Below are 14,731 nucleotides of genomic sequence, written 5' to 3'. Positions count from 1 at the left end.
CAGTGTTGAGGTGTTAGAGGAAAATTGTTTGGCAGGAAAGAATTATATAACATGGCATAACATAGTTCATGGTATTAGGTATATAGAATGGACAGCATGAAGATTTACAGTTTTTCTCTTTTACTTCTAATCCTTAATGTTTGTCCATACTCCAGTGAGGCTGCTGGGCACAGGGAATGAATGGCATGTACTGCTCTCTTCTCTCCTGCTGATTTCAGTATTTATGCTGTCTAGAAGGTGGAAACTGCTGAAATATTTCATGGCCAAGCCATTTCCTCCTGGCAGTGACTTTCCTCCTCTTGGAAGGGGTTCCAGCTTTTCAAAGAATACCATGTCAAGTAACCTTCTACTTTGTCAGGAGGACTTACCAGTCTTTTGAGCTGCTGGAGCCTTCCCCCCTAAGGCTACTTTCCATCTATTCTGTATGAATCCTGTATATACCTATTTATGTATATATGGTCTTTCCCAGCCCCATTAGAATGTGAGCTCCTAGAGGGCAAGGGTTGGTTTTGCCTTTATTTGTATCCCTGGTGTTTAGCACACTACCTGGCACATAGTAACCACTTAATAAATGTTTGTTGAGGCTAACTTCTTTCTGGACCTTAGTCCAAGGCACTGAACAAAATGGTTTTGGATTTGGTATTGTCATGTGGCACTGACTTGGACAAAACCCAATAGTAAATGTTAGAAGCATTATTTATTTTGGGAGCTTTTGTTAATAATTAGATTGAATGTCCCCAGGACAGTGGTTCTTATCCAAGCTTTTGGGGCTTGTGTCACTCTGAAGTTATTTTATTTTTGTAAAATATGTGCCTTATGGCACACGTGCATACTTAATTGAAGTCAATTAAAATGTTTTTTGAACTTTTGAGAGTTGTATGACACTAATAAAAAATAGCTTGAAGTATTACCAAGTCAAAGTTGGGAATCACTGTCCTAAAAAGTTGCTATGTTCTCACTAATAGTCTGGGAAGTGCCCACCAGGGCTCTTTGTGGATGAGGGATTTAAAATAAACTGGGGTAGAAGACAATAATCTTAGTGATATGTCTAGAAAGGATCAACAGAACCTTTCATTGCTCGTTCTGTAGTTTTAGTGACAACACATTCCACCTGTCTCTGGGTGGTTTGAGAATCAATGAACCATACTTGTAGAATTCCTAATTATTGAGAAAGAAGGAGTAAGGGCTAGACAGAATCAGAAACATACAGCAGAATATCACCAATTAGCATTCATTGTGGGAAGGCCATCCTGGATTAGTGAAACATTTCAATTACAAAATATTTGAAAAATGAATTTAATTTCTTTTAATAAGTCCATCAAATTGTTGCCACATAGAGGGCTCTACAAATTCCTGATCTAAAAATAGGCCATAATAATTTGTAATAAGATATTCATTTTAGCTAGATTAATCCTTCAAAAATAATTCAAAACAGTTTATCCATATGTGATTAATTCCTTCTGCATTTTTATTTATATAACTTCCTTAGCAAGTTCTCTTTTCAAAGATAAGTTTAATCTCAGCCCTGACAATTCTGAATTAGTTGGGTATTTTGTATGAACTTTACTTGCTAACTTAAAAGAGCAAATATTGCCAAAGGTGCCAATTTACTGATAAACACTGCTTCAGGTACTAGAAAAATCTGGATTTGAATCAAGATATCTTAAAGGTGTAGACATTTTTTCACAACAGATAAGTTGTAATTATATTCATAGGATTTTAGAGTTGCAAGACATGCACAAAATCATCCAGTCCAACCTCCTCACTTTGCAGATGAAGAAACAGAACCAGAGAGGTTTTAAGATCCCAGACTTAGAGCTAACAAGGACTAGAGAGTCCATCTTGTCCAACAACTTTATTTTGTGCACATGAGCTGGATGTTCAGAGAGGCTAAGTGATCAAGGCTCACAGAGGTGGGATGTAAACCTGGTCCTAGTACTCAAAATCCAGCACTTGTAGCACTGTGCCATGCTGATTCTCAGCAGTTTCCACTTGCACTCTATTGCTTTTTATAAATGATCTTAATAGAAACTTTTGTATGATTCTTTGGATTGTAAAAAATAGTTACCAGTTCTTCCTGCTCATAGAGGCTTTCTTGACCCAAGTTTCCCTATTCATAGTTTTTCCACTTCTCAGTCACTGGTCAATTTGTAGCTGGTCAATTTTCTAAAAGGTGCAGCAATTGATGTACTTTTAAATTAATTTTGTCTCCTGATATATACAAATACTTTTACTGTTAACAGCAAGTGAAGATGGCCAAAGTCGTGCCTTGGGCCATATAACCATGAATGTTATTCTTCAGAATAGTACTTCTCAACTGTTATTCTAGGACCCTTTAGTGCATTTCAAAGCTTTTAATGGTGTTCTGAGGCAAACCAGGCTTCCTTCATAGCTCTGGCTCCAATTCCCCACTGCATGGGTTGCAATGTGACATCCTGAAGGCCATACAATAATTTAATGGTAGAGTTAGGACAAGAGTTAAGATCTGACTCTCAGTCCAGTCCTCTTTCCATTAAACCAAATTTTAATAAATTAAGTCAATATTCTACAAATTCAATCTAATAAATGTTGGTTGAATTGAATTTTCTGGATATTTTAAGTACACTGGCAGGGCTTACTTTTAAAATGAATGTCACTATAAAAGGATATTGTAATGAGTAATCATTTTGTAAAAACAAATAATGCTCCCTAATCCATTTATGTGTGCATGTGTGTATGTATTTGTGTAAATCTGGATTTTCAAACATCAGATTTCACCTAAAATGAGTCGCAACTATGAAATTAATAAAACTAAAAAGACTACAAAATGATTTTAGAACGATGGACAGAAATGGGCCTGTTAACTCAAGAGAACTAAAGCAAAAGCATAATAGGTTAAAACTGTTTTAAGGAGTAAGTGCTGGACAACTTCTGGAAGCCAACACCAAAGGACAGATGGGGAATATTAGAAGGGCTCTTTATATATCATTGCCCTGAAAATTAGATCTGTTTCATTTTAGCTACAGTCACCTAAACTTCTGTCTGTTCTTGGTGGTTTTTAGCTAATAAGTAAATTGTCTTATCGTATAGGATCATGGAATATGAGGATAAAAACTGGCCTACCATGAATTAGAGGATTGGTTATTCTAAATATCGAACATCGTTGATGCATCCTGGGTACTGACCTGGTGGTCAAGAACACTATTACTATATCTCCTAGGCTTAGCTCTCTAACTGTACTGGACCAATAGGTTAAGAGATTGGGGAAAATGAGATACTATTAGACTGTCACAAGCAATTCTAGAATACCAGTGAGGAAAGGAAATTTGAGATGTTTCAGTTAATTTGTCTTCAAATAGAACTAAAAGGAAGTCATACCACAGAGATAAGAACCCACATCATTAAAAATTTCTCTAAAGAAGGACATACCTTATCTTCCCATGGGAATCAATTCAAGTGTTTCGTAAGCCTCAATGTTGATCTTTTTCTTTATCACAGCTATCCTCCTTCATCAATGTCCCATTCTGACACCTCATTAGAGTATAGCAGTAACCATGGGTTCATGAAGGTTGGGGTCCTCTCTGGCCCAACCTTGCTCAATTCTTCAGTAGTGGCCTCTACTACCCAGCGTAGATCTTGAATTGCCCTTGGGTCTTTGTCTCCCCCCCAGCCTATGGGATATACTGTGATCTCAGTCCTCAGCATGTCCAAGGTCTCTTCTCTCCCTCAAAATTTGTCTTAAAACATTAATAGAAAAATGCCATTTAGCCTGCTCATGCCAGGTGCTTTCTATAGTACTCGTCATGGATACCAGAATTACCAGTTATGGCTCTGCTGATGAAGGAGTTGTCTATCTTTTAATGTAGGACCTATCTCTCTAAGAGTGGTGAAGCTCATCATCAGAAAGCTGGAACTCAGGTAAGAGGCTTTTTTTGTTTTACTATGTCAGCCTATGAAACATACAAAGGTTGCCATCTTCATCAGTGAAGTATCTATGCTATTGAAATCATGAGTCTTTCGAAGTATAAAAGTATATCTAACTTTGATCCCTAGATGCTGTCATTTAAGCCTATTTCCTCATGTTTCATATTCATGGAGAATATGATGGAGACTATTCAATGACCATTCTGTAGGTACACCCCACTGACATGGTGACTAATTTCAGAATGCTGATGATGAGTTTGTTTCCCCTGTAGCTTTATCCTCCTCCTTTTAATCAGAGAATTTCTTTCCTCTCTCTTTCCCGGCATGACAATGACATATCCTCCCAATAAACCCAGGAAATTCACAGTGTCTATTTATCCCAGTAGACACAAGCCTCCTAGCCACCTTGTTGTGTCTGTCAAATACAAAGGATTAATTGTATACTGCCATAATGGCTGAGCCATCACATTTAGCTGAGTGTGCTAATAAAAGGATTATTATTTAACAGTTTGACTTTCATAAACTGCCTTTTATCCTGCCTCCCTGGGTTGGTAGGAAAATTAGAAGGCTAAACCCAAACCCATAAGCTCTGCTCTGAAGTTATAACACAACCTTTCAGTAATTTTCTTCCATGCATTTGTATTGTAATTTTTATTCCCCAAGTTGATGTAAAAATATAGATTGAGACTAGGTATATTGTTATCAGTATGAATGGTCATTTGAGTGGAACAATGTGGAACCTGGAGGATAAGTAGCCAGGATTTTTGGGCACAATCAATGTTCTGTTCTCTAGCATGGTCAGGAAAATCTTAGTTCATCCAGTATTATGGTTAATAGAAAGTGATCCTATATATCATATATGGATCACCTGTATTGAAGGATTAGAAGATCATAAAACATATTAAGCACTAAGATTATTACACTGAACATAATTCTATCTCTTTCCGGTGATTGAGAATTTTGCAAACCCTCAGGTCAAGCTCTTTTATTTTATAAGTAAAAAGCCAAGGCTGCAGAGAAGGGAAGGTTGCCCAAGGTCATATGGGAAGTAATTAACAGGATGAGGATTTGAACTACAAAGCTACTTCCACTATATCATTCTGTCTTTCATCATTATGAATATCATGCATTGTTGTATCATAGCCATTATATTAATGTATGGCTTTACACATACGGGTGAGATTATTGATACAGAAATAATGGATTTCTCAGTAACAGAAGTGACTGGTTTTATTTTCAATGCTTACAGGAACAATGGTGTCCATTCCCTTCAACTATATCGTGAAGGAACAAAAATATATCTTTTGGTCACAAGGTAGATGATCCTCGTGCTTCCTTCACATAAAACTAGTGCAATGCATAAGGTAAGACAGGGCTCTCTTCCTCTTGATATTCATTTTAGTTTGCTTGTATGTGTACACGTTGCATCTCTGAAGTAGAAGGTAAGTTTCTTAAAGGCAGGAAATGATCATAGATCATAGATGAGGCGGAAGGGATTTTAGAGGTCCACCAGTCAAGCTCACTCATTTCAGAGAAGGGGAAACTGAAGTTAAAAGGTTTTCCCAATGTCACACAGATAGTAAATGGTAGAGCTGGGATTTGAACCCAGGTACTCTGACCCTGACTCCAGTTCTCCTTCCACTATTACACCTCCGTGATCTCTTAATTTTGTCTTTGTATCCTCAGTCAGTCAGTAAGCATTTATTAAGCACCATTATGTGTCAGGTACTGTGCAAAGTGCACCTTATGTAGTACCTTGGATGTAGTAAATTAATAGTGGATGTCTATTGCATTGAATAGGTAAAATGCACAATTCAGGTTTATCATTTTAGCTTTTCGGTTGCTTCCATAAACACTGTCAACAGCCACAAACATGAAAGACAAAGTACGCACCAGATCGGAATTTATTATTCATACAAACAAGTTTGCCAAACACAATATAGTATTTACTTAAGAAAATACGAACATTTACAATTTCAATATCCTTCTCACTCTTAGACCTGGAATACCTAAAATTCCATTTAACTCACAGTCACTTCAGACATTCCCAACTGGCCCCTCAACACTAAGAATGCGGTCACTTTTCTCAAGCACATGTTACTGTAATAGACATTCAATCCTCCTGTAAATTGATTTTTCTTTATCATCTTCTCTTTCTTCCTTTCTCTTCCATTCCTTGCCCCTCTAAGACATTCTAGTTCCCAAGCGGTTCAATGAAAATACAGTATGTGCTTGATTAACTTTACTGTATGCCCAACAAGAGGTCCAAATAATGTAGCAAGAGTTTGGCTCATTAGCAGTCTTTCCAAGGAGCCTCGGAGACCAAAAGTTAGGCCACAGCTTTAATATCACGGACAGTGGCTCTGACATGGCAGATTTCTTTAGTCAAGGCTTTGTTTCCCAAACTGGTCTGAGCTAAAAGTCTTCAGAGTATTTATTACCCTTATTTATTTATTTTTATCATTATTAATAATAAGTTAAAGCCCTCAATTTCTCTGAAGCAAAATTGTTCAAGAGACACACATAAGAGACACATAATGAAATTGTGCAAGAGACACATAAAGACATTTTTGTGAATTCTAACCAGAAGAGAATAAGAATTCAATGGAATGACTTCAAAAAAATCAGATTGCTTTTAAATATTATTTATCAAAATATAAAATGTAATCCAAAGGAAAATCAATGATACCACTAGTCAATAGAGTCTCTATTATTAAGAAAAGTACTAACCTGAAGCACATGGAAAACATTCTTTATGCTTAGACTTAAAAAAACACAACCTAACAAATCTTAACATTCAAGCTTATATGTGATTAGTATAGAACAATGGAATTCATATAAATATTATCTGTCATGATAAATACATTCGCAAAAATGAATCACTTAATCTTTATAGATATTGCACTTGAACTCATTCACATAAAACTTAAACTAGCATTCCTTGTCACTAAGCACTTAAAAATAAATAGACCTATTATGTATTAATACACTTTGGTAAATATAAATTCACAAGAAAGCACTCATTTAAGGGGTTAATAGGGAATAGGTAGGGCCATAAAGACTGAAACAGTAAAATATAGCCACTCCTTGAAGTTTGGGCTGCTCAGGGGAGTCACGACTAACTGCAACAGAGTGGTCTTTTCCCATTCATTTATTGCAAGTCCTTTTCAACTGAACACACACACTCAACTTTGGGACCCAAATGGAGTTAAAACAGATCACTAAGATAATTTGTTCGATTGAGAAGCTTACTAGATTCTCAAGCAAACAAGGGCCATTATTGTAAAAGTATCTCATTTTGAATTTTCAGAGTTATTTGGAAGGGTCCACCAGGATAATTTTCAGCCCTATAACTTCAGTCAGAGTGGAGTAAACTATTGAAAGAGAGATTTCTTGAATGGAGTTCCTTCCTTCAAATGGAGCACTGGTTGCATACAAACTCAAGTCATTCGGGTGCATGTGTATGTGTATATGTATATGTTTGCAGGATATCATATGGAAAACCTAATTCATTGACACTCAGTATTTGTGCTTGCTCAGAGTATGGAAGGAAATAGGTTATCATCATTATAACAGTCCAGCTGTAAATCAGAACTAATCCTACTGGACAATGAGAGTCCAATATGGAGATGCAGGCATGCTTTTCTGTTATATTAACAGCTTCTGTCTGGGAAACTATTTGGGAAAGCTGATTGTACATATGAATTGTCGAGGAGAGTTGATTTTGTCCTTGTCTAAAACTTGGAGGACTCTCATAACTGAACCAAAATATCTGGCCCATTTTTTACCTCACCTCAAAAAAAGCAAATCAGAGAATGTCTGTACAAGAAGAATTGTAGATGTTGTTTTCATTGCTACATGGCTTCCATAAAGGGCAAACTTGAAATTCTATGCTCATAAGGTTTATTTGGATTTTTGAAAAAAAAACCCAACACAACAAGCCTTTTAGGTGAAAAACATTAGAGTGCTGTGTCTATGTATAATTCCTCCAACTCACAAGCCTCTGGGAAATCCAATGAAAACTAATGGCGATAATTTGCTGCTGTTGTTTTGGGTTCAAGAAATCTTCCTTTTCTTTTACTTGCCAGAAGATCCTTTGTCTTGGATAAGATGAAAAAAATCTATACATAAGGTTAGTATGTGGGGATGCTTCTTGGTTGCCCAGGATATATGACCAAAAAGTATTTTGTTTCAGAGCTTTTTCCAAGAGAGCCTATCAGGGGTGAGAAGCACAGGTAAAGATGCTTTTATTTCCCGAAGTGTCATCTTTAGCACCAGCAACTGATGAGCGGGGATATGTCAAGTCAAAAACCCCCTTTTCGGTAAGTGCACAAAATGCAAACGCCTTGAAAAATGCAGAAACATTCAATCTTAGGAGCTAGGAACAGCATGATGAAGAGATTACCTAAGCTCTTTGAATAATGTAGTATCAATTAAGCACTATTGGGTCTTGGGTGTATTGAAAAAAAAATGAGTTATTCCCAGTGACCACAGAGAGTGCTGAGATTTGACCATATACTATTTTTTTTATGCCCTTGGTCCATACAGACCCAAGAGCAGAGTACTCTTGCCCTCCATAGAGGTATCAAACTGGCAGGGACTTTTGCTCTTAACATGACTTGCCAAAATAAAACCAAAACAAAATTATGCTTCTCTTCCTTTTCTACCAGCCTAATGTGCATTCATTCTACCAGTTCGACAGTCTTTCAGGCTATGGAGACATGAAATCTGATTACCACTCTCAAGAAGAGAAGTTTCAGCAAGTATGATGTGAAGATTTTAAAGCCCCATTAAATGGAACAGAAGTGGAAATAGCAACCTGGTCATGGGGATACTTTTATAGGCTTCCCATTTTTATCATATTGATAAACCAGCATTTTGATACAGTGGGAATTGGCTGGTGAAATCCAGGGACTACTTGTTATTGAGAAATTATGATTGGTATAGAACTGGACAGGCTGCTTTTGACACTTAAAGAAAGCTTTGAGTGTTCCAGCCGCCATGGTACGGAATCGCTTGCTGATAAAACAATAGAGGAAGAAGTTGATTGCAGTGTTCAACAGGGCCAGCATGTTGGCAATGTCTGACATGATATGCACCAGCCAGCTATTGTGGATAGGTGACACATAAAGGTGATAGAGGATCATTATGATTCTGGGTGCCCAAAGTGTGGCAAAAATGGATGTAATGGTGAACAGGATAGCTGTGGTTTTTCCTGTAGAGTAGCCACGGAGTCGGAAATTGCTTTTTCGCCTAAGCTTGTATACAATGATAGAATTTAAGATGAAAAAAATGGAGCAGGGCACCAGGTACACAGTGAAGCAATGAACCCAGATGAGGATGTGGTGCATAGACGTGCTGATATAGTCTTCAATCCATATATTGGGCCACCAGTAATATGGGATGCTGGTCAGAAAGCAGGTAATATAGACACTTATGATGACTTTCCGAGTGCGAGCTGGATAGGAGACAGTGTGGTATTTGAGTGGATGGCAGACTGCAATATACCTGTCAATAGTTAATGGGACAGTAATCCAAATGGAGGTGTGAATGGAAGAAAATTCCAGAACTTCTATAATTTTGTCTGGAACATGAGGCATCTGTTTGTTTAAAATAAAATCTTCCAGCAAAAAATCTACGAACACAATGAAGAAGAGGACCATGATGTCAGCAGCAGCAAGGGCTAAGAGATAGTTATAGGATGACTTCTGTCTACGTGCCACTAGCTGGGACAGGATGATCACAGTTAAGATGTTGGCTGCAGAGAAAAGAGAAATTCATTTTGTTTAGAAGCACACATGACTTTTTGGTTAACCTCAGCTCCCAAGCCCCCATCTCATGGCTTTATGCAGTGGCAATCACAGCAAAATGGAGGCAAAGAGCCAAACTCTTTTAATGGGTAATATGTATTTTACCACTGTATAGACAACCATCATTTAAACTGGTCCTCATAGGAGGCATGGAGATTGACCGGATGAACCCTTGAGACTTTCTTCCTCAATTAGACTGCAAGGCCCTTAAGGACAGGGAAAGTCTTAGGCCTCTTTTTGTACTCTTATCACTTAGCAGAGTGCCTGACACATAGTAGGTACTTAATAAATGTTTACTCATTGATTCCTGATTGGGGATTCTAGACTTAGGATTCTAAGAACATAATTTTCACGTCCATTTTCAAATTCTACATCCTCATTTTGTATCAGTCTTTAGTCATGGGCTACCTTATTCAGAGGATCTATAGATTCTTTGCAAATAGCTCACTGAGTAACTCTGGGTAAATTTATCTTTCGGGGCCTCTGTATTCTCCTCTCTGAAATGGGAAAGTTGGACTAAATGGTATCTTCTTTTGAAGGTTTCTATTGATCTATTTTATTTTTATTACCCACTTCCCAATATATTTCCCTTTTCTCCCTGTCCCAGAGAGCTACCGCTTATAACAAAGAAAAGAAAGGGGAGTGGGAAACAACAGTTCAGGAAAGCTAACCAAGATAACCACCAAGCTTGACGTTATATGCAGAGCCCGCCACTCACAGTCCCTTCCCTCTCCATCCCCCACCCTCTTATCAACAATAAAAAGAAGTGAATTTTCATTTTCTCCTGGGACCAAAGTTGGTAATTATAATTAAGTCTTTTAGAATTCTGAACATAAACACCAAAAAAGTACATTTCCATACACCTAGCATAATACCAAGAGAGGATTGCATATTAAAGCACGTATCTCCATTTTGTCTGGCTATCTTTTGAAAAAACAAAACAAAACCAAAAAACCCCACTATAATAATTCCATATTACTTTCCAATTGTTCTGCTTGTTGGGCTTCCTCCTCTCCTGCGTATTCAAAAATATTTCAGTGGCTCACCTTTTGGGTATTACCATTGCCACATATCCTCCTCTCCTTTAAAATCCTTGAAATGAATAAGCCTAGTTAAACAAAGGAATCCACATAGTGCCCATATACAAAGATGTACGTTTCTTTTTGAATATTGAATTCATCATTTCTCTCAGGAGATGGGTAACGTGCTCCATTGTAGCTCTTCTGGAGATATGGTCCGTTATTACATCAAAGGGAGTTCTGATATCTTTCAAAGTTATTGATTTTTATAATGTCATTGTCCTTGTTCTGGTTTTGTGCACTTCTCCTTATAGTTCATACTATGTAAAATTCTTTACAACTGTAATTTTTGTCATCCAAATTTGTCTAATCATTTCCTAAATGATGGGCAGTCCCTTAGATTCTAGTTCTTCATGCTTTCTTTTCCTTTTTAAAATCCCTTTCAGTATCACGGAGTTTGTTTTGCTTATGACTTTCCTCCCCAGTGTTATCTGTCCTTTTAGGCCCCCTCCCCCATTCCTGCATGTTTCCTTGTTGAATCTGAAGTATTTCTACACTAACTGGGTTTTTTTTTTGCATATGTATGTGTTCAGCTTTTCTTTGTCTATTTCCAAGAAGAGTGATGATGTTCATTTCCTCCTACCTCAATGCTTGCATACTTTTTCTCATGCACTCCAATGATAAGAAATATCAAGTTCTACTCACATGTTCCCCCTTTTTATAATAATGTATTCCTTTGACCCTCCTTTCTCAAGTGCTCTCTAAATATTAGCTATTGTTACACTACTAATAGTCATCCTTTATATAGGCTTTAAGGTTTGTAAAGCACTTTGCCAATATTTTCTTCTTTTATCTTTACAAAAGCCCTATTTTACAGAGGAAAGCTGAGGCTGGTAGAGATTCTGTAACTTGCTCAGGGTCACACAACTAGTAAGTATCTGAGGCCAAATTTGACTTCTGGTTTTCTTTCCAGGTTCCATACCCAGTGTGACCTACCTGTAGCCAAGCTAAAGAACAAAACCTGTAGCTCGTACAGCTGCAAGCTGGGGCCCATCCTATAGGCCAAAAAGATGAAGTAGGCAGCTGTAGAGAACTAGTAACCCCAGGGCAGGCTGGTAAGTACATTTATATTACTCAGATTTTAAAAAATGCTTTGATTCAGGTAGTCCATAGAGTTTGTATAAACATCTGCAAGCTTTGGATTCTTGTAACAACCTCTGATACACAGTGGCTAGAAAGTTACTTCAGTTTCCTGTAAAATGAGATTTTCCTAAGGTGAAAAGGAGAAAATATTTGTAAAGTTCTTCGCAATCCTTAAAGCCTTGGATATATAAGACAAACTGTCTGGACTTCAATAAGGATAAACTTACCCTCTGAAGACCCAGGGGGCCACTTAGTGAAATCTCCATATAGAACAATCCTCTTGGCACAGTGTGAGAAGATACTCAGCCCTTTGTCTCCACGATGTAACCACACTAGTTCTGGCTCTCACTGAAGGACTGTGTCACAATTGGTTTTGAGAGGCCTATTCTTCCCCTTCCCCCCTCTCAAAATGCTATGGAAAATTGTTTTGAAGTGGTGGAGAGTTAAGTGCCCAAATCACATTACAGGTTGACTGGCTCTGGACTCTTCCCTCGTTCCTCTTTGATTCGCCTTGATCACTGCACTAAAAGCTTTATATCTCACTTGCATGGAGAATAAGATGGCAATCCAATTACCAACAGCTTTCATTGAAGCTGATAGAAGTTTACCCACATGATTAGGGATAATTCAGGGGTTTGAGTTCACAGTGTGTGCGGGAACAGTGCCGCTGCAAAAACTAACTGCCTGCAAGGCTAGGAAAATAAGTTGAGTAGTCCAGCATTTAAATAAAAACAATGCTCCTTCACTAGGCCAGTATGAAAACTGAGCTAAACCTTTTGGGGTCTGGGATTTGAGGCCTTTTGGAATCGGGTGAAATCCTAAAGTTTGAGTGGGGGCCCATCTACCTCTTGAGCCAAATCTTCCCCCATGCTTGCAGCTGGGTGGTGTAATGGACAGAGAGCTGGGAGATAGGAAGATCCGAATTCAAATCTAGCCTCAGACACATAATAGCTGTGTGACCCTGGCAAAGTCACGTAACCTCTATTTCCTCATCTGTAAGATGGGGATAATAATATCACCCACCTTGCAGGGCTGTTGTGAGGATCAAATCAAATGATTTACATTTACATTTGTAAAGTGCTTAGCGCAGTGCTTGGCACATAGTAGGTGCTGTATAAATGTTGGCTATTATTATCATATTTATAAAGCACTTTGCAAACTTACTACGCTTTATACGTGCTAGCTATTATTATCATTAGTTAGCTTGCCACCACAGTGGGGATGTTCAAGGATCATCATTTAATTCTGAAGGTACTTTAGTGGCTACACTTTATTTTATGCAATAGAAATTATCCTTAAAGAGTGTGTGTAAATTGATTTTTTGTTGGGGGAGAAGGTAAACAAAATTTTGTTTTATACGAACATGTTACAATGAGAGTCAGTCTGGGGGTAGTGCCTAGAGAGCTAGCTGGTCTCTTAAGTCAAGAAGACCTAGGTTCGAGTACTACTTCTGACACATACTGGCTGTGTGACTCAGGGAAATTCACATAACCTCTCAATGCTCCGGCATCTCCCCAAGACTCTAAGTTGCAGGGAAGATGCCAACCTATGTTGGTTCGAGGGGGTTTTCTCACCTGGGAGTTGCTTGTACTAATGTAATAGAGATCTAATCCCTGTTCCTGTCCTTATTTTACAATAGTTGGTCAATTAAAAGATCCTATTGTGAAGATTGCTTTTGTACATGAAATAACAATGCCTTTTAATTTGCTCTTTTCTCAAGTTTGAATTTTCCTAAACTGCGATATGCTTGAAGTAAGGTATACCTATGCTGATTTGTACTTGCTAATAGGTTACTTTCAAAGGGATTAAAAAAAACCAAACAAACATCTTTTCCAGGTGCATGTGTTTAGTTTTATTAGAAAGTTTGGAGGATCTTCATTCTTTGAGCTGAAATGGTATAATGGATAGAATATTCAACTTGGAGCCAGGAAGACTGACGTATAAATTCCCCCCTTCTTAGCTGTGACCCAGGGCAAATCATTTAATTTATTTGGGCTTTAGTTTCCTTATCTGTAGAATGTGGGTGTTGGACTTGCTGATTTCCAAGGTCCCTTCTGGTTCTAAATCTATAATCCTATAAGCAATGACATTGCTTTTAAGCTTTCGTATCCAAAAAGGGCCTGCCAACCAGCGACTTTCAATCTAGGTGGAGTGACAAGACATGTATAAAGAAGCACAATGTGGGAATTAAGCAACAATGCAAGATGAATAGAAGGCAATGTCTGACTAAGTGATGGATTAAAGAAATGATGTGTGTATGCGTGTGTGTACATGTGTGTGCACATGTGCATGTGCATGCTTGTACGTGTATGCGTGTGTGTGTGCATGTGCATGTGCATGTGCGTGTGTGTATGCGCATGTGTGTGTGTGACTGAGGATGGAGAGTTGGCACCTGGTTTTCTTGACAAGAAAAGAGGTGCCAGTCCGAGAATGTGAAAGAACGTAAGTTGTATGTGTGTGGGGATGTGTGCAATGGCAGATTCTAGGGCAATGTGAGATGTGGTTTGGGAATGTAGGTTCTTTGATTTAGAGCTGGAAGGGATCTTAGAGGTCATCCACTCCAACTCCCTCTTTTTTTTTAGAGGGGGAACTGAGTCACAAAGGAGTTAAACGACTTGACCAAGGTTGCGCAGTGACAAAGCTGAGACTTGAACTCATGCTTTCTGACCCCAAATAATAAATGAATTCCACTTACCCAACAAGCATTTATTAAATAGCTACTGAATTCATATTATTGTTCTGGCCATTGTAGTTGGATTTGGGGAATGGGGGTGGTGGTAAAGATTCCAAAAGAGGTAAAATACGTGGTCTGTGCATTGAAGGTAGCTGCAGATGTTTTAATAATCAGTGATTCAG

At 38.0% G+C, this 14,731-nt stretch overlaps 1 protein-coding gene across 1 annotated transcript in view; it reads right to left on the bottom strand.

Moving 5' to 3' along the window:
- Positions 1–8,726: 8,726 nt before the first annotated feature.
- The window catches only part of GPR139 (G protein-coupled receptor 139), a 51,660-nt gene continuing 45,655 nt past the window's right edge, over positions 8,727–14,731 (bottom strand). Inside the window, exon 2 of the mRNA XM_036741835.1 lies at positions 8,727–9,661. Coding sequence (XP_036597730.1) covers positions 8,727–9,661 — 935 coding nt within the window. The remainder of the gene's footprint in view (positions 9,662–14,731) is intronic.

The sequence above is a fragment of the Trichosurus vulpecula genome, chromosome 1 (assembly GCF_011100635.1).
Source record: "Trichosurus vulpecula isolate mTriVul1 chromosome 1, mTriVul1.pri, whole genome shotgun sequence".
NCBI classification, from domain to species: domain Eukaryota; kingdom Metazoa; phylum Chordata; class Mammalia; order Diprotodontia; family Phalangeridae; genus Trichosurus; species Trichosurus vulpecula.
This window is presented reverse-complemented; position numbering and strand designations above follow the sequence as displayed.